General features: G+C 45.8%; 1 protein-coding gene across 1 annotated transcript in view; it reads right to left on the bottom strand.

The window, feature by feature from the left end:
* Positions 1-3,117: 3,117 nt before the first annotated feature.
* Positions 3,118-15,404, bottom strand: part of LOC122925737 (G2/mitotic-specific cyclin-B2-like) — a 33,019-nt gene continuing 20,732 nt past the window's right edge. The window contains exons 6-7 of the mRNA XM_044277088.1: positions 7,988-8,098; positions 3,118-3,231 (exon numbers count right to left, since the gene is read on the bottom strand). Coding sequence (XP_044133023.1) covers positions 3,118-3,231; positions 7,988-8,098 — 225 coding nt within the window. The remainder of the gene's footprint in view (positions 3,232-7,987; positions 8,099-15,404) is intronic.

Raw genomic sequence — 15,404 nt, 5'->3', positions numbered from 1 at the left:
TTTTTTCTTATTTTCCTCCCCAAAAACCTAGGTGCGTCTTATGGGCCGGTGCGTCTTATAGGGCGAAAAATACGGTAATTATTATTATTATTTTTGGAAGCTGTTCCAACCGGTTTTATAGCTCCTAGCTGTGTAGGCTGATATTGATTTAATTATTATTATTTTTTTATGAAGGATTTGGTGTACAAAATAACTTGCGCTAGTCCATGCGTAGGGTGTTGAACTCTGGAGGGGACAATCTTGCTGGATCCGCCTCTGGCATGACCTGAGGATGTGGATTGGGACCTGGAAGCAACTGGGAAAGAAGGGACGGGGAGGCGGATCTCTGGACTCCACTGCCGACAGCCTGGTCTGAATGACTGAAACTGAAGTGGCTAGGGTGTTGATGGGGGCGTGGAGCTGGATTGTTGACATTGACATCTGTTCTTCAAAAGTTAGAGGAATCGGACACCAGGAGTCAATAAAGCTCCGCCTTTCTTTCCAAAGCTGGGTAACGAATCCCTCTTTTGGTTAACTCAGCTATGATTTTGGGGATTGTCCAGCTCCGAAGTGACAGTGAATCTGGAAGGGAAGCGGAGTCATCAATTTCAGAACGATTTGACATGTTGGAAAGCTGAAAGAGAGAGCAAGATTTAGTGTTCTTTTGGAGTTAGCCGAGACGTAGCCTCGGAATCATAAGGGCCCTGGATCCGAGGAGGTGCGTTCCTTTTGCTGCCCCTCAGATGAACGTTTTTGGAGCGACCTGAAAAAAAAGACGTGACAAGGCTTCGTAACTAGATGAATTTAGATAAGAGAGGATCAGCACCTGAAGATCCCACCTGGTCTAACGAGGCCTCGGGTCCTGAAGGTTTGTGGCGGCGTAGACGAAATCGGGTCTTTGACCAAGGTAAAAGTAAAGGTTTTAGCGGAGGGGCCTATGGCCAGTGAGCAAGATTGCAAATTAACTTAACCTGATGCCTGGATAGGCCACCGTGAAGACAGATGAACATGGATGAGGGAACGAAATGACCTGCCTGACGTGGCAGGTGTGAGACCAAGAGTGACAGGGGCGTGACCAAAATGATGAAACCGGGGCATGTGTGTGAAGCGGAGTGGCCTGATGGAGGATGAGGATGGAATACATGGATTGAACAAGAAGAAGAGATGTGGCTAGACACGTGAACAGGAGGGGGACGTGAGAAGACAAGACATGGCCTGAATAACGAAAACAGGCGTGAGACGTGGATGACAGACGAGGCCTGAATAACGAACACAGGCGTGAGACGTGGATGACAGACGAGGCCTGAATAACGAACACAGGCGTGAGACGTGGATGACAGACGAGGCCTGAATAACGAACACAGGCGTGAGACGTGGATGACAGACGAGGCCTGAATAACGAACACAGGCGTGAGACGTGGATGACAGACGAGGCCTGAATAACAAAACAGGTGTGAGACGTAGATGACAGACGAGGCCTGAATAATGAAACAGGCGAAGATGTAACTGACAGTTGTGGGTTAGATGACGAAAAACAGGCGTGATACATGACTGACGGACGTGAGACATGGAAGACAGATGAGGCTTAATGATGTGGACAGGCACAGACTAACGCCAGCGTCGGATGACCGTGGGAGGGGAGCTTATAAAGCCTATGCCCCTCCCACAATCACAGACTGCAACAGCCTTGACTAATAAATATTATATATATATTTATATATTTCCTATAGATCAGTGGTTCTCAAGTACTGTTTATAAAAGGTCCACATACCTGGGTCTGCTGTCAGGTGAAGGTTTGAGCCACAACCGTAAGGGAGAACATCAATGGGATGTAGCTCTGTGCGGTATTTTTTATTTATTTTTTTACTTTAAGCCATGCCTCTAATCCCACAGAGTCCACTTAGTGGCTTCCCATACAGTAAGAATGCGATGGAGAAGCAACCAAACGGAACGGAAGGCATTTTGGTGCATTCCGTTTCGTTCAGTTTTGTCCCCATTGACAATGCATGGGGACAAAACTGAATCATTTTCTTCCGCTATTAAGATCCTATGACGGCTCTCAATAGCGGAATTGAAAACGCTAGTCTGAAAGTAGCCTAAGCTGTCCCTTTCACTTCTACGGGACGGTTCAGTCTGTTAAAGTGATTATTACGGAGCCTTGCCATTGAAGTGAATGAGACAGCAGAGTTGTAATTACACTGTCCACCACTGCAATTACAATGGGGAGCAGGTATGACCACTGGGTTCTCTTCGTACAGCTGATCTGCAAAAAAAAAAAAAAGCTAACAACCCCTTTAAGTCCAAATCCATGGTCATACTCGGTTTGTCATTTACTAACAAAGCTGAGTAGATAACCAATAAGTAGGAGGCATATGGTAAAACTGCAATATCAGACTTCATAGAGTTCGTTGTCCGATACCATAGATCACAATTATTGGATGAAACAACCCCAAATCCCTAAGGCCTCATGCACACGACAGTATTTTTTTGCAGTCCGCAAAAAGGGGTTCCGTTGTTCTGTGATCCGGGTCAGTTTTTGTTTCCACGTGTCTTCCTCCATTGAATACTGCTTCAAATCCAATATCACCCCAAGGCCAGTCCAGTGCAAGGCAAGCCAGCTGTTCTGATCCACCACTGTTCAAGTTGTTTTTGGACTGTCCCCTGGTGTTTGGTCTTCAGGTCAGTCCTTGCCATCCTGGTTTATTTTCTATTATCTGCCCACACCCTGGCACCAATAAAGAGGAGGTTTTAAAGGGGGTATTGCAGCAATTTCACTGCTGCTCCATTCATCTCTATGGACCTGCTGGAAATAGCAGAGCGCTGTATTCAGCTATCTCCAGCAGACCCATATAACTAAATAGGGAGGCATTGTGCACTCTGTTTTCATGATCGATGGTGGTCCCACTGGTAGGAAGTAATAGTCATCCCTTATCCTTTTATAAAAAAATAAAATCACAATTTCCAAAAAAATAAAATTTTTTTGTATTTTAAGTATTTATTGATCATTAATGTACACAACCTCTGATTCAAGGTTGAGAATATATTTTTATATATTTTTATTTATAATAAGGAATAAAAGCTATATACAATAGTTACCAATAGTTAATAAAAAAAACAGCACCCATTACATCCATCAAGCTACTGCACAGCAGACAGAAGAGGGGCAGCGAGACGTAATACGACTTCAGAGTTCAGCTGAGAGATGGTGCTGATCCAGTGTAGTTTTCGGCTTGAATATTTGTTCTTAACATACTGAAAAAAACATAAGCAAGGTTATAGCTATGCTTAAAACATAATCTGGCATATTCGCCATTCCACCTAGACTTCCACTGTAAGGGCTCATGCACATGAATGTGTGTGCCCCAAGGCTGTGCTGTTGTCCACAAGAGATGACACGGATGGAAATCCCACTGGAGCCCTCCGTGCTGCCGCTCCGCAAAAAGATAGTTGAAGTCCTATCTGGCAGATGCGAACCCATTTAAGGCTACTTTCACACTAGCGTTTTTTGCTAATCCGTAAAAACGCTTCCGTTACAATAATAATACAACCGCATGCATCCGTCATGAACAGATTAGGTTGTATTATGTCTTCTATAGCCATGACGGATCCATTGAACACCATTGAAAGTCTAATAGGGGACGGATCAGTTTTCTATTGTATCAGAGAAAACTGATCCGTCCTGCTCCGCACCACATTGCGGACAGAAAACCGCTGCTTGCATGGTATAAATAAAAACGTATTATATAATCAAAGTTATGATATAGCAGAATATAACAATGCAAAGAAAAACAAATTGAAAAAAACTATTTTAAGTATCACAACTATACAAATGTAATCTCTAAACAGGAAATGCAATAAAAACAAAACCCATAAAACTATGCCAGAATTGCATTCCACCCAGTTTGGATTTTTTTCCAGCTTCCCACTACATAGCATGTAATATTAAATGGTGCAACTGCCAAATCACAGCTTTAAAACAAGTTTGAGACACTTGGTGGCCATTAGGGTTTTAAGCAGTTAGCAAACATCTATAAAATGCTCTGGAGTGTGTGGGGTGGGAAGGAGATCGAATATATTAGCCGATATTAGTGGGAGAATAGGGGAGATGTAACATTACATTGGGACCATCTTTGCACTACAAGGACATCTTGAATTCCTCAGAGCAGAATCCATCTCTCCTTTCTGAGTCCTAGAGGGGAGACTCCCCCCCCCCCCCCCCAACATGATGCCCATATGTTCTAAAGAGGGCATATAGACTAGGGCTGTGTTGATGAGAAACTGGTGTTGTCTACCCCAGAAAGTTTTCTCCAGAGTGTATAAACTCCAGTACAGACATACAAAATACATCTGAATAACTCTTCCTCAGGCAGGAGGCAAGCTGGGCATGCAGAATGAAAACCCACCTTTGAACACAATGGTTGTTGGCTGACCACTAGCTGTTCAACTCTTCCACAGACTTAGGCCCCTTCAGTGGCGTACACACAATCCATGGGGCCCCGGTACGAAACTGATTCATGGGGCCCCCTCCCCGTCGTCCCCCTCCAAACTGCCTCCACCCCACTACCTCCCCTACCAGTGGTGTAACTATAGTGTTATGGGCCACAGTGCAAACATTTTTACAAAGAAGCAGCAGATTTTCTTACTAGGGGCTCTTTCCGTGCGGCTAATCCGCTGCGTGAATGAGTGCCAAGCCCCATTCTGGACAGCAGAGACACGGAGCAGTAACATGATTGACTGATCTTTTTACTACAAAATCACGGTGACAACTTTATCTCACTATGATTTTATAGTAAAAAGATCACAGAGAGGCACGGAGCATTATCAATCATGTCTGTGTCTCTGCTGTCTGGAACGTGGCTTGGCAATCTTTCACGCAGCAGATTCCACACACGGGATCTGCTCGTGTGAAAGAGCCCCAAGCCCAATGCATGGCTACACTCACACAGTTAATAAAATCTGGTCCCACCTCATCCAGGGTATCGCTGGCGTCGGCGTGATATCCGCTGGATCCAGAACAAGGTCCCTGTGGTGAGAAAAAAAGAATAATCACATAAGGAAGGGATGGTGACTACCCCTGTGAAATCACCAGCAGGGGGCACTGTGCTGGCCTGTAAGACTGAGCCATGCCAATGTATAGCAGGGTAATCTAGGACATTTCACCTAAGTGCAACCACACAGTACTAATGCCCAGACTATGTGCCCCTCACAGTAGTAATGCCCAGATTATGTGCCCCTCACAGTAGTTATGGCAGATTATGTGCCCCTCACAGTAGTTATGGCAGATTATGTGCCCCTTCACAGTATTTATGCCCAGTTATGTGCCCCCTCAAAGTATATATGCCCACATGTGCCCCCTCAAAGTGGTTATGCCAGATTACGTGCCCACTCACAGTAGTTATGCCTTCATATGTGCCCCTCAGTCATGCCTTCATATGTGCCCCCCCTCACAGTTATGCCCATCAAACAGCCCCCCACTGCCCCCAGTCTGCAGCGTTAGGAAAAAAAAAAAAAAAAACACACATACTTACCGTCTTCCCTGATGACAGGAGGCAGATTCCAGGGCTTTCAGCCATCAGCGGGAGGTCCTGAGCTCTGAAGATCAGTGAAGCAGGGAGCAGAGAGGTTTCCCTGCTTCACTATGGAAACGGAACTGCCTGACCGGGTGTGAGCGAGTGCACGCTCCCCCCCCCCCCCCATATTATACATGTAATGGAGGCATGGAGCGCTCTGATGGGCGCGAAATTGCCACTGTACTTCATGCTGGGTCTCAGAGCGCTCCATTACATGTCAGTACAGCAGGGCCCCTGGGGGGGGGGGGGGGGAACCACAACTGCGGCCCCTGTATGTACGCCTGTGGGCCCCTTGTAGACGAGCGTGTATCACGCTTCCAGCCTGACCTCCCAGCACTGACAGGGGTCACATAGCATTATATTGATTTATGATGTTATGTAACCCTTAGAGTTCTGGAATATAATGGATTAGGCCCCCTGCACATGAACATGTTCTTCCCGTTGCCGTATTACGGACCGCATTTGCAGATTCGCAATACACGGGTGCCGTTCCGCATCATTAAAGTGAATGGGTCCGCAATCCGCTGCGGCTGCCCCACGGACTGTTAATGCATTGCGGCCCACATTTTGCACTACTACGGGGTGCACACGTTCATGTGCAGGGGGCCTAACACTGACAGCATTATGTCAGTGCCATCTAACACATCCCAGAACTGCAAGGGTTATATAGCATCATAAATTTAATGTAATGCTATGTGACCCCCGTCAATGCTGGGATGAGTGCTGTGCTAGGCACTCTACACGTCGTAGTTTTATTCTGGCCGCCTCTTGGCATGTTTGCTGCGCTGCGGCTGGACCTCCAGCCTGCCCCCATTATAGCGAAGGGTGCTGGAGCGGACTCCCGGCAGCACGGTGCACTAGCACTGATCCGGCAGGCTGTTTCCCCCCCCCCCCCCTTCACCGCTAGAAAAGCCTGCCGAGAGTGTGAAAGTAGCGATTATGTATTTGCAATGGGAAGAGGAATGAGCCACTGCCAGACATGTCCGATCGCTTTGTTCTCCTATACGATAAGATGCTATCGGGTGTTTGAAAGATGGCTGAAGGGGAGGATCAGTAGACACCGTTTGGGAAGAGATTTTAATATGCAGGTCATTCTGTCAGTGACTATCTTAAAGACAGACAACTTTCTGTTGCAAGGAGTGGCACATCTCTTGAACAGTACCAATTTGTATAACCTCTAAGATACAGGCTGTTACATCATCAGCCATTTGTTTTGTACCATCAAGTCTCCTAATTTTCTCAGCCACTCAGGGATTACACTACTAATCCCAGGCTTCTCATATCACTCGATGCGACATCTAGCCCTTCTCTCTTCTATGCAGCTCCATATCAAGCCTAATCAACCTTCTCATCCGACTGCCATCGTCTGCCATTTCCCACACTTTAATACAATAAAACAATTCCCACTACATATACTATCATGACTAGCTTCTTAATTGTTGAAAGTTAACACTCAATCCTTCTCTCCCATCATCTGTCGGGGGAAGGGAGGAAAAGTCAGCAGCTGCCTATACATGTAAAGCTAGCTTCACACTTGCAGCAAAGCTATCCGGCAGAGAAAGCTTGCAGGTGTTCTCCGGATAAGGCATAGCTGGATAGGGAGGGCACTTTTCGAACCCCGTTGACTAATGGGATCCGGCCGCTCCTTGGCATAAATGCCGGAATTTGGCCAGAGAAAAACTGTTGCGTGCAACGACTGCGCAAGTGTGAAGATAGCCTTAAGGAGGGCTTACAAGGGCCTAGGAGCCTGCAATTGTCAGGAAGGAAGCATTCTTTCCCAAAGATAGTCTGCTCGTTCAGTGAAGGACATGTCAATGCGATCGCTCGCCCTCAGAGCTGCATTGTTTCTGGGCAGCAGATCACCGTTTAGACCACATGATCTGCTGCCCAGAAAAGATCATTTGCGTGCCTGCACAAACGACAGGGTCACACAATTAACAAGCGTTTTTCTCGTTCATTGGGTGATCAGTAGCACATTTAGAACGAGCGTTCGCAGGAACGTCAGTTCCTGATAATCTGCCTGTATGTCGGGCCATGTAAATCCACCTTCAGATTTTCAGCATGTCCCACTGAAAACAATGGGTCCAGCCAACAATAGTCTGTGTGTATGGGGGCACTTTTTTATTATAAGCAAATCGGCAAACAGTCACCAATAATCATTTCCATCAGGACTCTCCTTGCTGGTGGGGAACATCATTGTTGCCCAACATGATTATCATGCATCCTGGCCTTTTAGAGCAAACAAACAGATTAGAAAGGCAGAGTGGATGGTTTTTCAGCCGAAATCACAGAGGGACATGCTTTTTACCCAGTATAATCACAGCCACATGATAAACCCTGCACCAACAAAATTGCCATAGTAGACCAGCAAACTAGGGTTTAGACGCTGGCTTTCTGAACTTCTTTACATTTATAGTAAAGTTACATTAGGCACTTACAGCAAATTTTGTCATGTTGTTGTTGACCTTGACTACATTCTTTGCTATATGCTGCATGACTGGCAGAAGATTGTCTTCAGTGTAGCCAGTGAAATGCTGGACTGTGGCATCCTGTGCAAGAAAGCAGACAGGTGATCTCACATGGTTCATACCTCAAAGACCACTCAAGACATTTGTAGCCCAGTTTCTCTGGAAGCAAATGGAATTTTTTTTTTAATAGATTATAGAAATATTATATATATATATATATATATATATATATATATATATATATTTTTTTTTTTTGAAGGGGGTGTCTCACTTCAGCAAATGGCATTTCCCCTGACGTCCTCGGCAGCACATGAAGGGTTAACGGAGTCCTATTCTCGCCCCAGGACCGCCCACCTAGATAACAAACGGGATAATTGATCAATTAGTGACCCTGTAGGTTCCTATATAACGCCCCCTCTGACAGACCTCAAATGTGTTTTTTTTTTATGTCCTGATTCTGGACAGGTCCTTTGCCCACCTCTCCTGTAAGCCCTCATGCCTGGGGGGTGTCCTAGGCTCCTGGCTCAGAGTCCAGCTAGCCATGGGGGTGCCTTGACGCTGCTCTGTATAATCCCTCCCTTCTACCTGGATGGCCGCTCTGCTGGGAGATTCGCCGGTACTCGCATGCCGCTCCAGCGCTGTTTCTTCTCTGGGCGGCAATGGCGGCGCTTGTGGAACGCACGGTGGAACGCAGCGTTCGACGGCGTCTGACGTTATCAGTGGGCGCCGCCCCCAAGAGTTTCTGGCGGCAAATTCAAATGTGGTTCCTTTATTTAAGGTGGTATTGTCCTGGCTCTTGCTGCCCTGGTACTTTGGCAGCCGAGCTCTTTTATCTTTGAGGTAGCCCTGGTCCTGGCTCCTTTTTTGGTCACAGCCAGTTATTATGGCTTTATGTTATTATTTGTCATTTTAAATGAACCTATTTTTTTCTCTAGATGTCCAGCCTAGGAGGAAAGAGATCCAGGAAGCACAGGCACAGGCTGTGCCTATCCTGCGACCAGCCTCTCCCTGATGACCACCAGGAGGATTATTGTGGAAGCTGCAGATTGGAGGTTTTTTCCCATTCCCCGGAATCCTCACCCAGGCGTGTGAAGAGACAAAGGAAAAAGCAGCCCTTATGTGTCACTTGTATCAAACCTCTTTCTGAGGGTTACACATCTAGCATTTGCGCAGCCTGTACCCAGCCGGAGGTCATCTCTGAAGACAATACGAAAAAATTGATTTCTCTACTTGAATCTTTTCTGTCTCAATCGAAGAGACAGAAGACGCATAAGAGGAAGCGGGTTGACCCTAGCCCTTCTATGTCTGCCGAGAGGTCTTCTCACTCGGAAGGGGAGGTGTCTTCTGGCTCTAGCTCAGATCCAGAACCGGCCACAGAGGAGAATTTACTGTTTAGGAAAGAAGACATTAAACCGTCTCATCAAGGATGTCAAACACATAATTGAATCCAAAGACAGACGCGCACCGACCAAGATGAGGGAAGCCTGTTTTACTTTCCTAAGAAGAAAGCGCGCGTTTTTCCCAGTCATCCGGTGCTTGAATCAATCATCCAGAAGGAATGGAAATATCCTTTAAGGAAAATGGATTCAGGAAGAAGGGCCAAGGCTATGTATAGAATAGACCCTGCTGAATGTGAAAAGTGGGGGGCTCCTTCCAAGGTCGATCCTGCAGTGGCCAGACTAGCGAAGAGGTCCTTTTTTCCGTCTGATGACTCCACATTGTTGAAAGATCCTATGGATAAGAAAGCAGATAATCTCCTGAAGCGGCTTCATGCTTATATAGCCTCCCTGAAGAAGGCGTCTATGGCGGCGGTGCCTGTAGCTCGTGCCCTGAGAGTATGGTTGAGTCAACTGGGAAGGGATATTGAAGATGGTGTTAATAGAGAGGATCTACTTCAGCAGCTCCCTTCCTTGAAGATCGCGGCAGAGTTCCTGTGTGACTTCCCAGTAGATACCCTGAGAGGCCTGGCAAAAAATATGGCCCTCTCCAACTCTATCAGGAGGGCAATCTGGTTGAAGTTGTGGTCGGGTGACGTCCCCTCCAAGAACAACCTTTGTTCTCTTCCGTTTGAACCTGGGCGTCTGTTCGGCTCGCAGTTAGACACTCTTTTGGAAACGAGTAAAGAGGATAAAGCTCTGGAATTTCCTCCTTCTAGACGCAGATTTCAATCCAGAAGTTTTCGGCCCTTTCGAAGACCATGCTTTCAGAGATCCGATTTTTGCGGGCGTTCGGACAGGAAGGGATCATCGGATAAGAGTAGGAAGAGACCAGAAGATAAACCTTCCAAAGAGGGTTTCTGACGCCAGAAGCCAGAGGGTAGGAGGACGGCTTACTCAGTTTTATGCAGCATGGCAAGAAATTTCCTCAGACAGTTGGGCCTTGAGGATCGTAAAAGAAGGCTACTCTCTGGAATTTATCCGACGTCCAAGAAACCGTTTTCTCTTGAATCAAAAAGAAGAGCTTCGGGTCATAAACCTCGTAAAAGAATTAATTCTAAAGGGTGCTCTGGAACCTGTTCCAAGACAGCAAGAAGGAACAGGAGTGTATTCCAGAGTGTTTCCAGTCCCCAAGCCAGAGGGAAAGTGGCGTCTAGTTATAGACCTCCGCTATGTGAACCAATTTATCAAAAAAATTTATTTCAAGATGGAAAACATAAGATCGATCACGTTTTTGCTTCAGGATGGTCACTTCTTGGCTTGGCATCGACCTGAGAGATGCTTATCTTCATGTCCCAATAAAGAACTCGTCCAGACGCTTTTTGAGGATTGCAATTGTCATGAGAGGAAAGATAAAACATCTTCAATTCAAAGCCCTGCCCTTCGGTCTCTCATCAGCACCCAGAATCTTCACGAAGTTGGCCGTGATCGCCATTGCAAGTTTACGCCTACAGGCCCTGCAGGTGTTTCCGTACCTGGACAACTGGCTGGTAGTGGCACCCACCAGGGACTCGCTGAATTCTCTTCTCTTGAAAGTCATCAAGCTGCTTCAGTCTCTGGGTTTTCTGATCAATTGGGACAAATCCGACATCCAGCCAGCAACATCCAAAACGTTTCTAGGCTTCAGGATAGACACTTGCACCATGACCCTGTATCTCCCAGCCTTCAGGGTGAAATCTGTCACATCATCAATAAGGGCCTTAATTTCGGGCCGAAGACCTACATTCCACAAGGTGATGAAGACCCTGGGTCATATGACATCTGTGATAGATGCAGTTCCATGGGCTCAGGCCCACATAAGGGAATTACAACAGAACTTGCTTCAGGTTTGGAAGCACAACCACAATCTTTCAGCCCGTGTCAGGTTGAGGCCTTCTACAATCGCGGAGCTGAAGTGGTGGTTAAGAGGAAGGAATTTATCCAGGGGCAGACCCTTCCAGTTGGCACCTACAGTGACTATTACAACGGACGCTTCCTCCCGGGGCTGGGGGGCCCATCTTGGAAGCAGTTGGGTTCAAGGTTCTTGGTCCTGCACAGAGCAACAGCTGTCCTCGAACTTCAGGGAGTTGAAGGCCATCAAGCTGGCGTTGGAACACTTTCGGACAGATTTGGAAGACCAGTCAGTCCTAATTCAGACGGACAATCTCCCTGCAGTTTTTTTATATAAAACAAACAGGGGGGCACCCGGAGCAGTTTACTCCTTGCGTTATGCATGAAGATCTTTGCATGGGCAGAGAGACACGTACGAAGTCTAAGGGCGGTACACATCAAAGCTCGTTGAATACTCAGGCGGATCTTCTGAGTCGGAGGAAGATCAGACAAACCGAGTGGGAGCTGAACCAGAAGTACATCAGCGACTTAAAAAGATTAAAATAGACAAATCGCCAGGACCGGATGACATACACCCCCGTATCCTAAAGGAATTAAGTAATGTCATAGCCAGACCCTTATTTCTGATATTTGCAGACTCTATACTGACAGGGAATGTCCCACAGGATTGGCGCATGGCATATGTGGTGCCAATATTCAAAAAGGGGCCAAAAACAGAGCCTGGAAACTATAGGCCGGTAAGTTTAACATCTGTTGTGGGTAAACTGTTTGAAGGTTTTCTGAGAGATGCTATATTAGAGCATCTCAACAGAAATAAGCAAATAACGCCATATCAGCATGGCTTCGTGAGGGATCGGTCATGTCAGACTAATTTAATCAGTTTCTATGAGGAGGTCAGTTCTAGACTTGACAGCAGCGAATCAATGGATGTCGTATATCTGGACTTCTCCAAAGCATTTGACACTGTACCACATAAAAGGTTAGTATATAAAATGAGAATGCTCGGACTGGGAGAAAACATCTGTATGTGGGTAAGTAACTGGCTCAGTGATAGAAAACAGAGGGTGGTTATTAACGGTACACACTCAGATTGGGTCACTGTCACTAGTGGGGTACCTCAGGGGTCAGTATTGGGCCCTATTCTCTTCAATATATTTATTAATGATCTTGTAGAAGGCTTGCATAGTAAAGTATCAATTTTCGCAGATGACACTAAACTGTGTAAAGTAATTTACACTGATGAGGACAGTATACTACTACACAGAGGGATCTGGATAGAATGGAGGCTTGGGCAGATAAGTGGCAGATGGGGTTTAACACTGATAAATGTAAAGTTATGCACATGGGAAGGAAAAATGCAAGTCAACCGTACATACTAAATGGTAAAACACTCGGTAACACTGACATGGAAAAGGATCTAGGAATTTTAATAAACAGCAAACTAAGCTGCAAAAACCAGTGTCAGGCAGCTGCTGCCAAGGCCAACAAGATAATGGGTTGCATCAGAAGGGGCATAGATTCCCGTGATAAGAACATAGTACTACCACTTTACAAATCGCTAGTCAGACCACACATGGAGTACTGTGTACAGTTCTGGGCTCCTGTAAACAAGGCAGACATAGCAGAGCTGGAGAAGGTCCAGAGGAGGGCAACTAAAGTAATAACTGGAATGGGGCAACTACAGTACCCTGAAAGATTATCAAAATTAGGGTTATTCACTTTAGAAAAAAGACGACTGAGGGGAGATCTAATTAATGTGTATAAATATATCAGGGGTCAGTACAGAGATCTATCCCATCAGCTATTTATCCCCAGGACTGTGACTGTGACGAGGGGACATCCTCTGCGTCTGGAGGAAAGAAGGTTTGTACACAAACATAGAAAAGGATTCTTTACGGTAAGAGCAGTGAGAATATGGAACTCTCTGCCTGAGGAGGTGGTGATGGTGAGTACAATAAAGGAATTCAAGAGGGCCCTGGACGTATTTCTGGAGCTTAATAATATTACAGGCTATAGCTACTAGAGAGGGGTCTTCCTCTGGATCAACTTGCATGGGATAACAGGCCGAACTGGATGGACAAATGTCTTTTTTCGGCCTTATGTACTATGTTACTATGTTACTTCCTGCAGATTACAGCCAGATGGGGTACTCAGTCTATAGATCTGATGGCCTCCAAGGAAAACAGCAAACTTCCCAAGTTCTGTTCTCTGAACAGATTTCAGAATCCGGCAGCGGTGGATGCCTTTTCCATAACTTGGAAAGACCAATATGTTTATATCTTCCCTCCGGTGCCTCTCATCTTAAGAGTCCTGCAGAAGATTCTACTACAGAAACCTCGAGCGATATTGATTACTCCTTTTTGGCCGCGCAGGCCATGGTTCCCGCTTCTACTCCAATTATCCAAGGGAGTCTACTGGAAGCTTCCATCTCATCCCGACTTACTAGTTCAGAACGGCCTCTTTCATCAGCATCGGAGCAAACTTCATCTCACAGCTTGGAGACTGAGAGGTCCAGACTAGAAGGAAAAGGTCTGTCTGTCCCGGTCATCAATACCCTACTCTCCTCTCGAAAAGCTTCTACAAATGCCAAGTATGAAAAGATATGGAGAAAATTTTCATTCTGGATGTCAGAGAACGAGTGTTCAGATATTACAGTCCCCGTTATCCTCCAGTTCCTGCAAGATGGGTTCCAGAAAGGTCTTACCCCAAACACCTTGAAAGTACACATGACAGCCATTAATGCGATGACAGAGGGCAAGTTCGGACATCATCTCTTGGTTAATCGCTTCTTCAAAGTCATAAAATAAAAAAAAAAAAAAAAAAAAAAAAAAAAAAAAAAACTTAGGCCGGTCCTGAGACACCCTATGCCTATTTGGGATCTGTCATTGCTCCTCAGAAGGTTGACTGAACCCCCCTTCGAGCCCTTGGTAGACACAGATCTTAAATGGCTTTCCTGCAAAGTTCTCTTTCTTATTGCCATCACTTCAGCTAAGAGACTTGGAGAATTACAAGCACTTTCGGTCAAGACACCGTACTTAAGAATCCTGCCGGATGGAGTTTTGCTACGTACTTTACCTTCCTTTATGCCTAAGGTTCCTTCTTCTGCTAATGTCAACCGAGAAGCGTTTCTACCAGTTTTTTCCCCAGACCCCTCTGATGAAGAACAAGCCCGCTGGCACACCTTAGATGTCAAGAGAGCAGTAGAGATCTACCTTCAGAAAACAGAGAATTTTAGACTAGATGAAAATCTGTTTTTACTATACTCCGGTCCTAATAAGGGTCACAAGGCATCTAAGGCTTCCCTGGCAAGATGGATCAAGTCTATCATTTTGGAGGCGTACACCATAGAGGGCATTTCTCCTCCTTCTCCGATTAGAGCCCACTCAACTAGGGCCACAGCAACATCTTGGGCTGAACAAGCGCATGTCTCCCTAGAAGAGATCTGTAGAGCTGCATCTTGGTCAACGCCATCTACCTTCATCAAGCACTACCAGCTGGACATAGATAATAAGAGCTCAGCCTTTGGCACCGCGGTGTTGAGTGCAGCCGTTCAGTAATTCCCTCCCTTCAGTATCTATGCATATCCCTTCATGTGCTGCCGAGGACGTCAGGGGAAAGTGAAAATTTGTTACCTGAAATTTTGCTTTCCATGAGTCCGAAGGCAGCACATACATACCCTCCCTAATAAATCCTTTTGTTTCGCATTTTGCCTGAATCTATTTTTTATATACACATTTGAGGTCTGTCAGAGGGGGCGTTATATAGGAACCTACAGGGTCACTAATTGATCAATTATCTCGTTTGTTATCTAGGTGGGCGGTCCTGGGGCTAGAATAGGACTCCGTTAACCCTTCATGTGCTGCCTTCGGACTCCTGGAAAGCAAAATTCCAGGTAACAAATTTTCACTTTATCAAGTAGAGAAAGTTAATACAAGGCACTTACTAATGTATTATTGTCCATATTGCCTCCTTTGCTGGCTGGATAAATTTTTCCCCATCACATTATACATTGCTCGTTTCCATAATCACGACCACCTTGCAATCCATCAATGGTGGCCATGCTTGCACACTATAGAAATAAGTTTTGGACTATGCATGCTCCCGAAGTCCCAGTGCCTTTT

Source organism: Bufo gargarizans, chromosome 2 (genome assembly GCF_014858855.1).
Source record: "Bufo gargarizans isolate SCDJY-AF-19 chromosome 2, ASM1485885v1, whole genome shotgun sequence".
Taxonomy (NCBI): Eukaryota; Metazoa; Chordata; class Amphibia; order Anura; family Bufonidae; genus Bufo; species Bufo gargarizans.
This window is presented reverse-complemented; position numbering and strand designations above follow the sequence as displayed.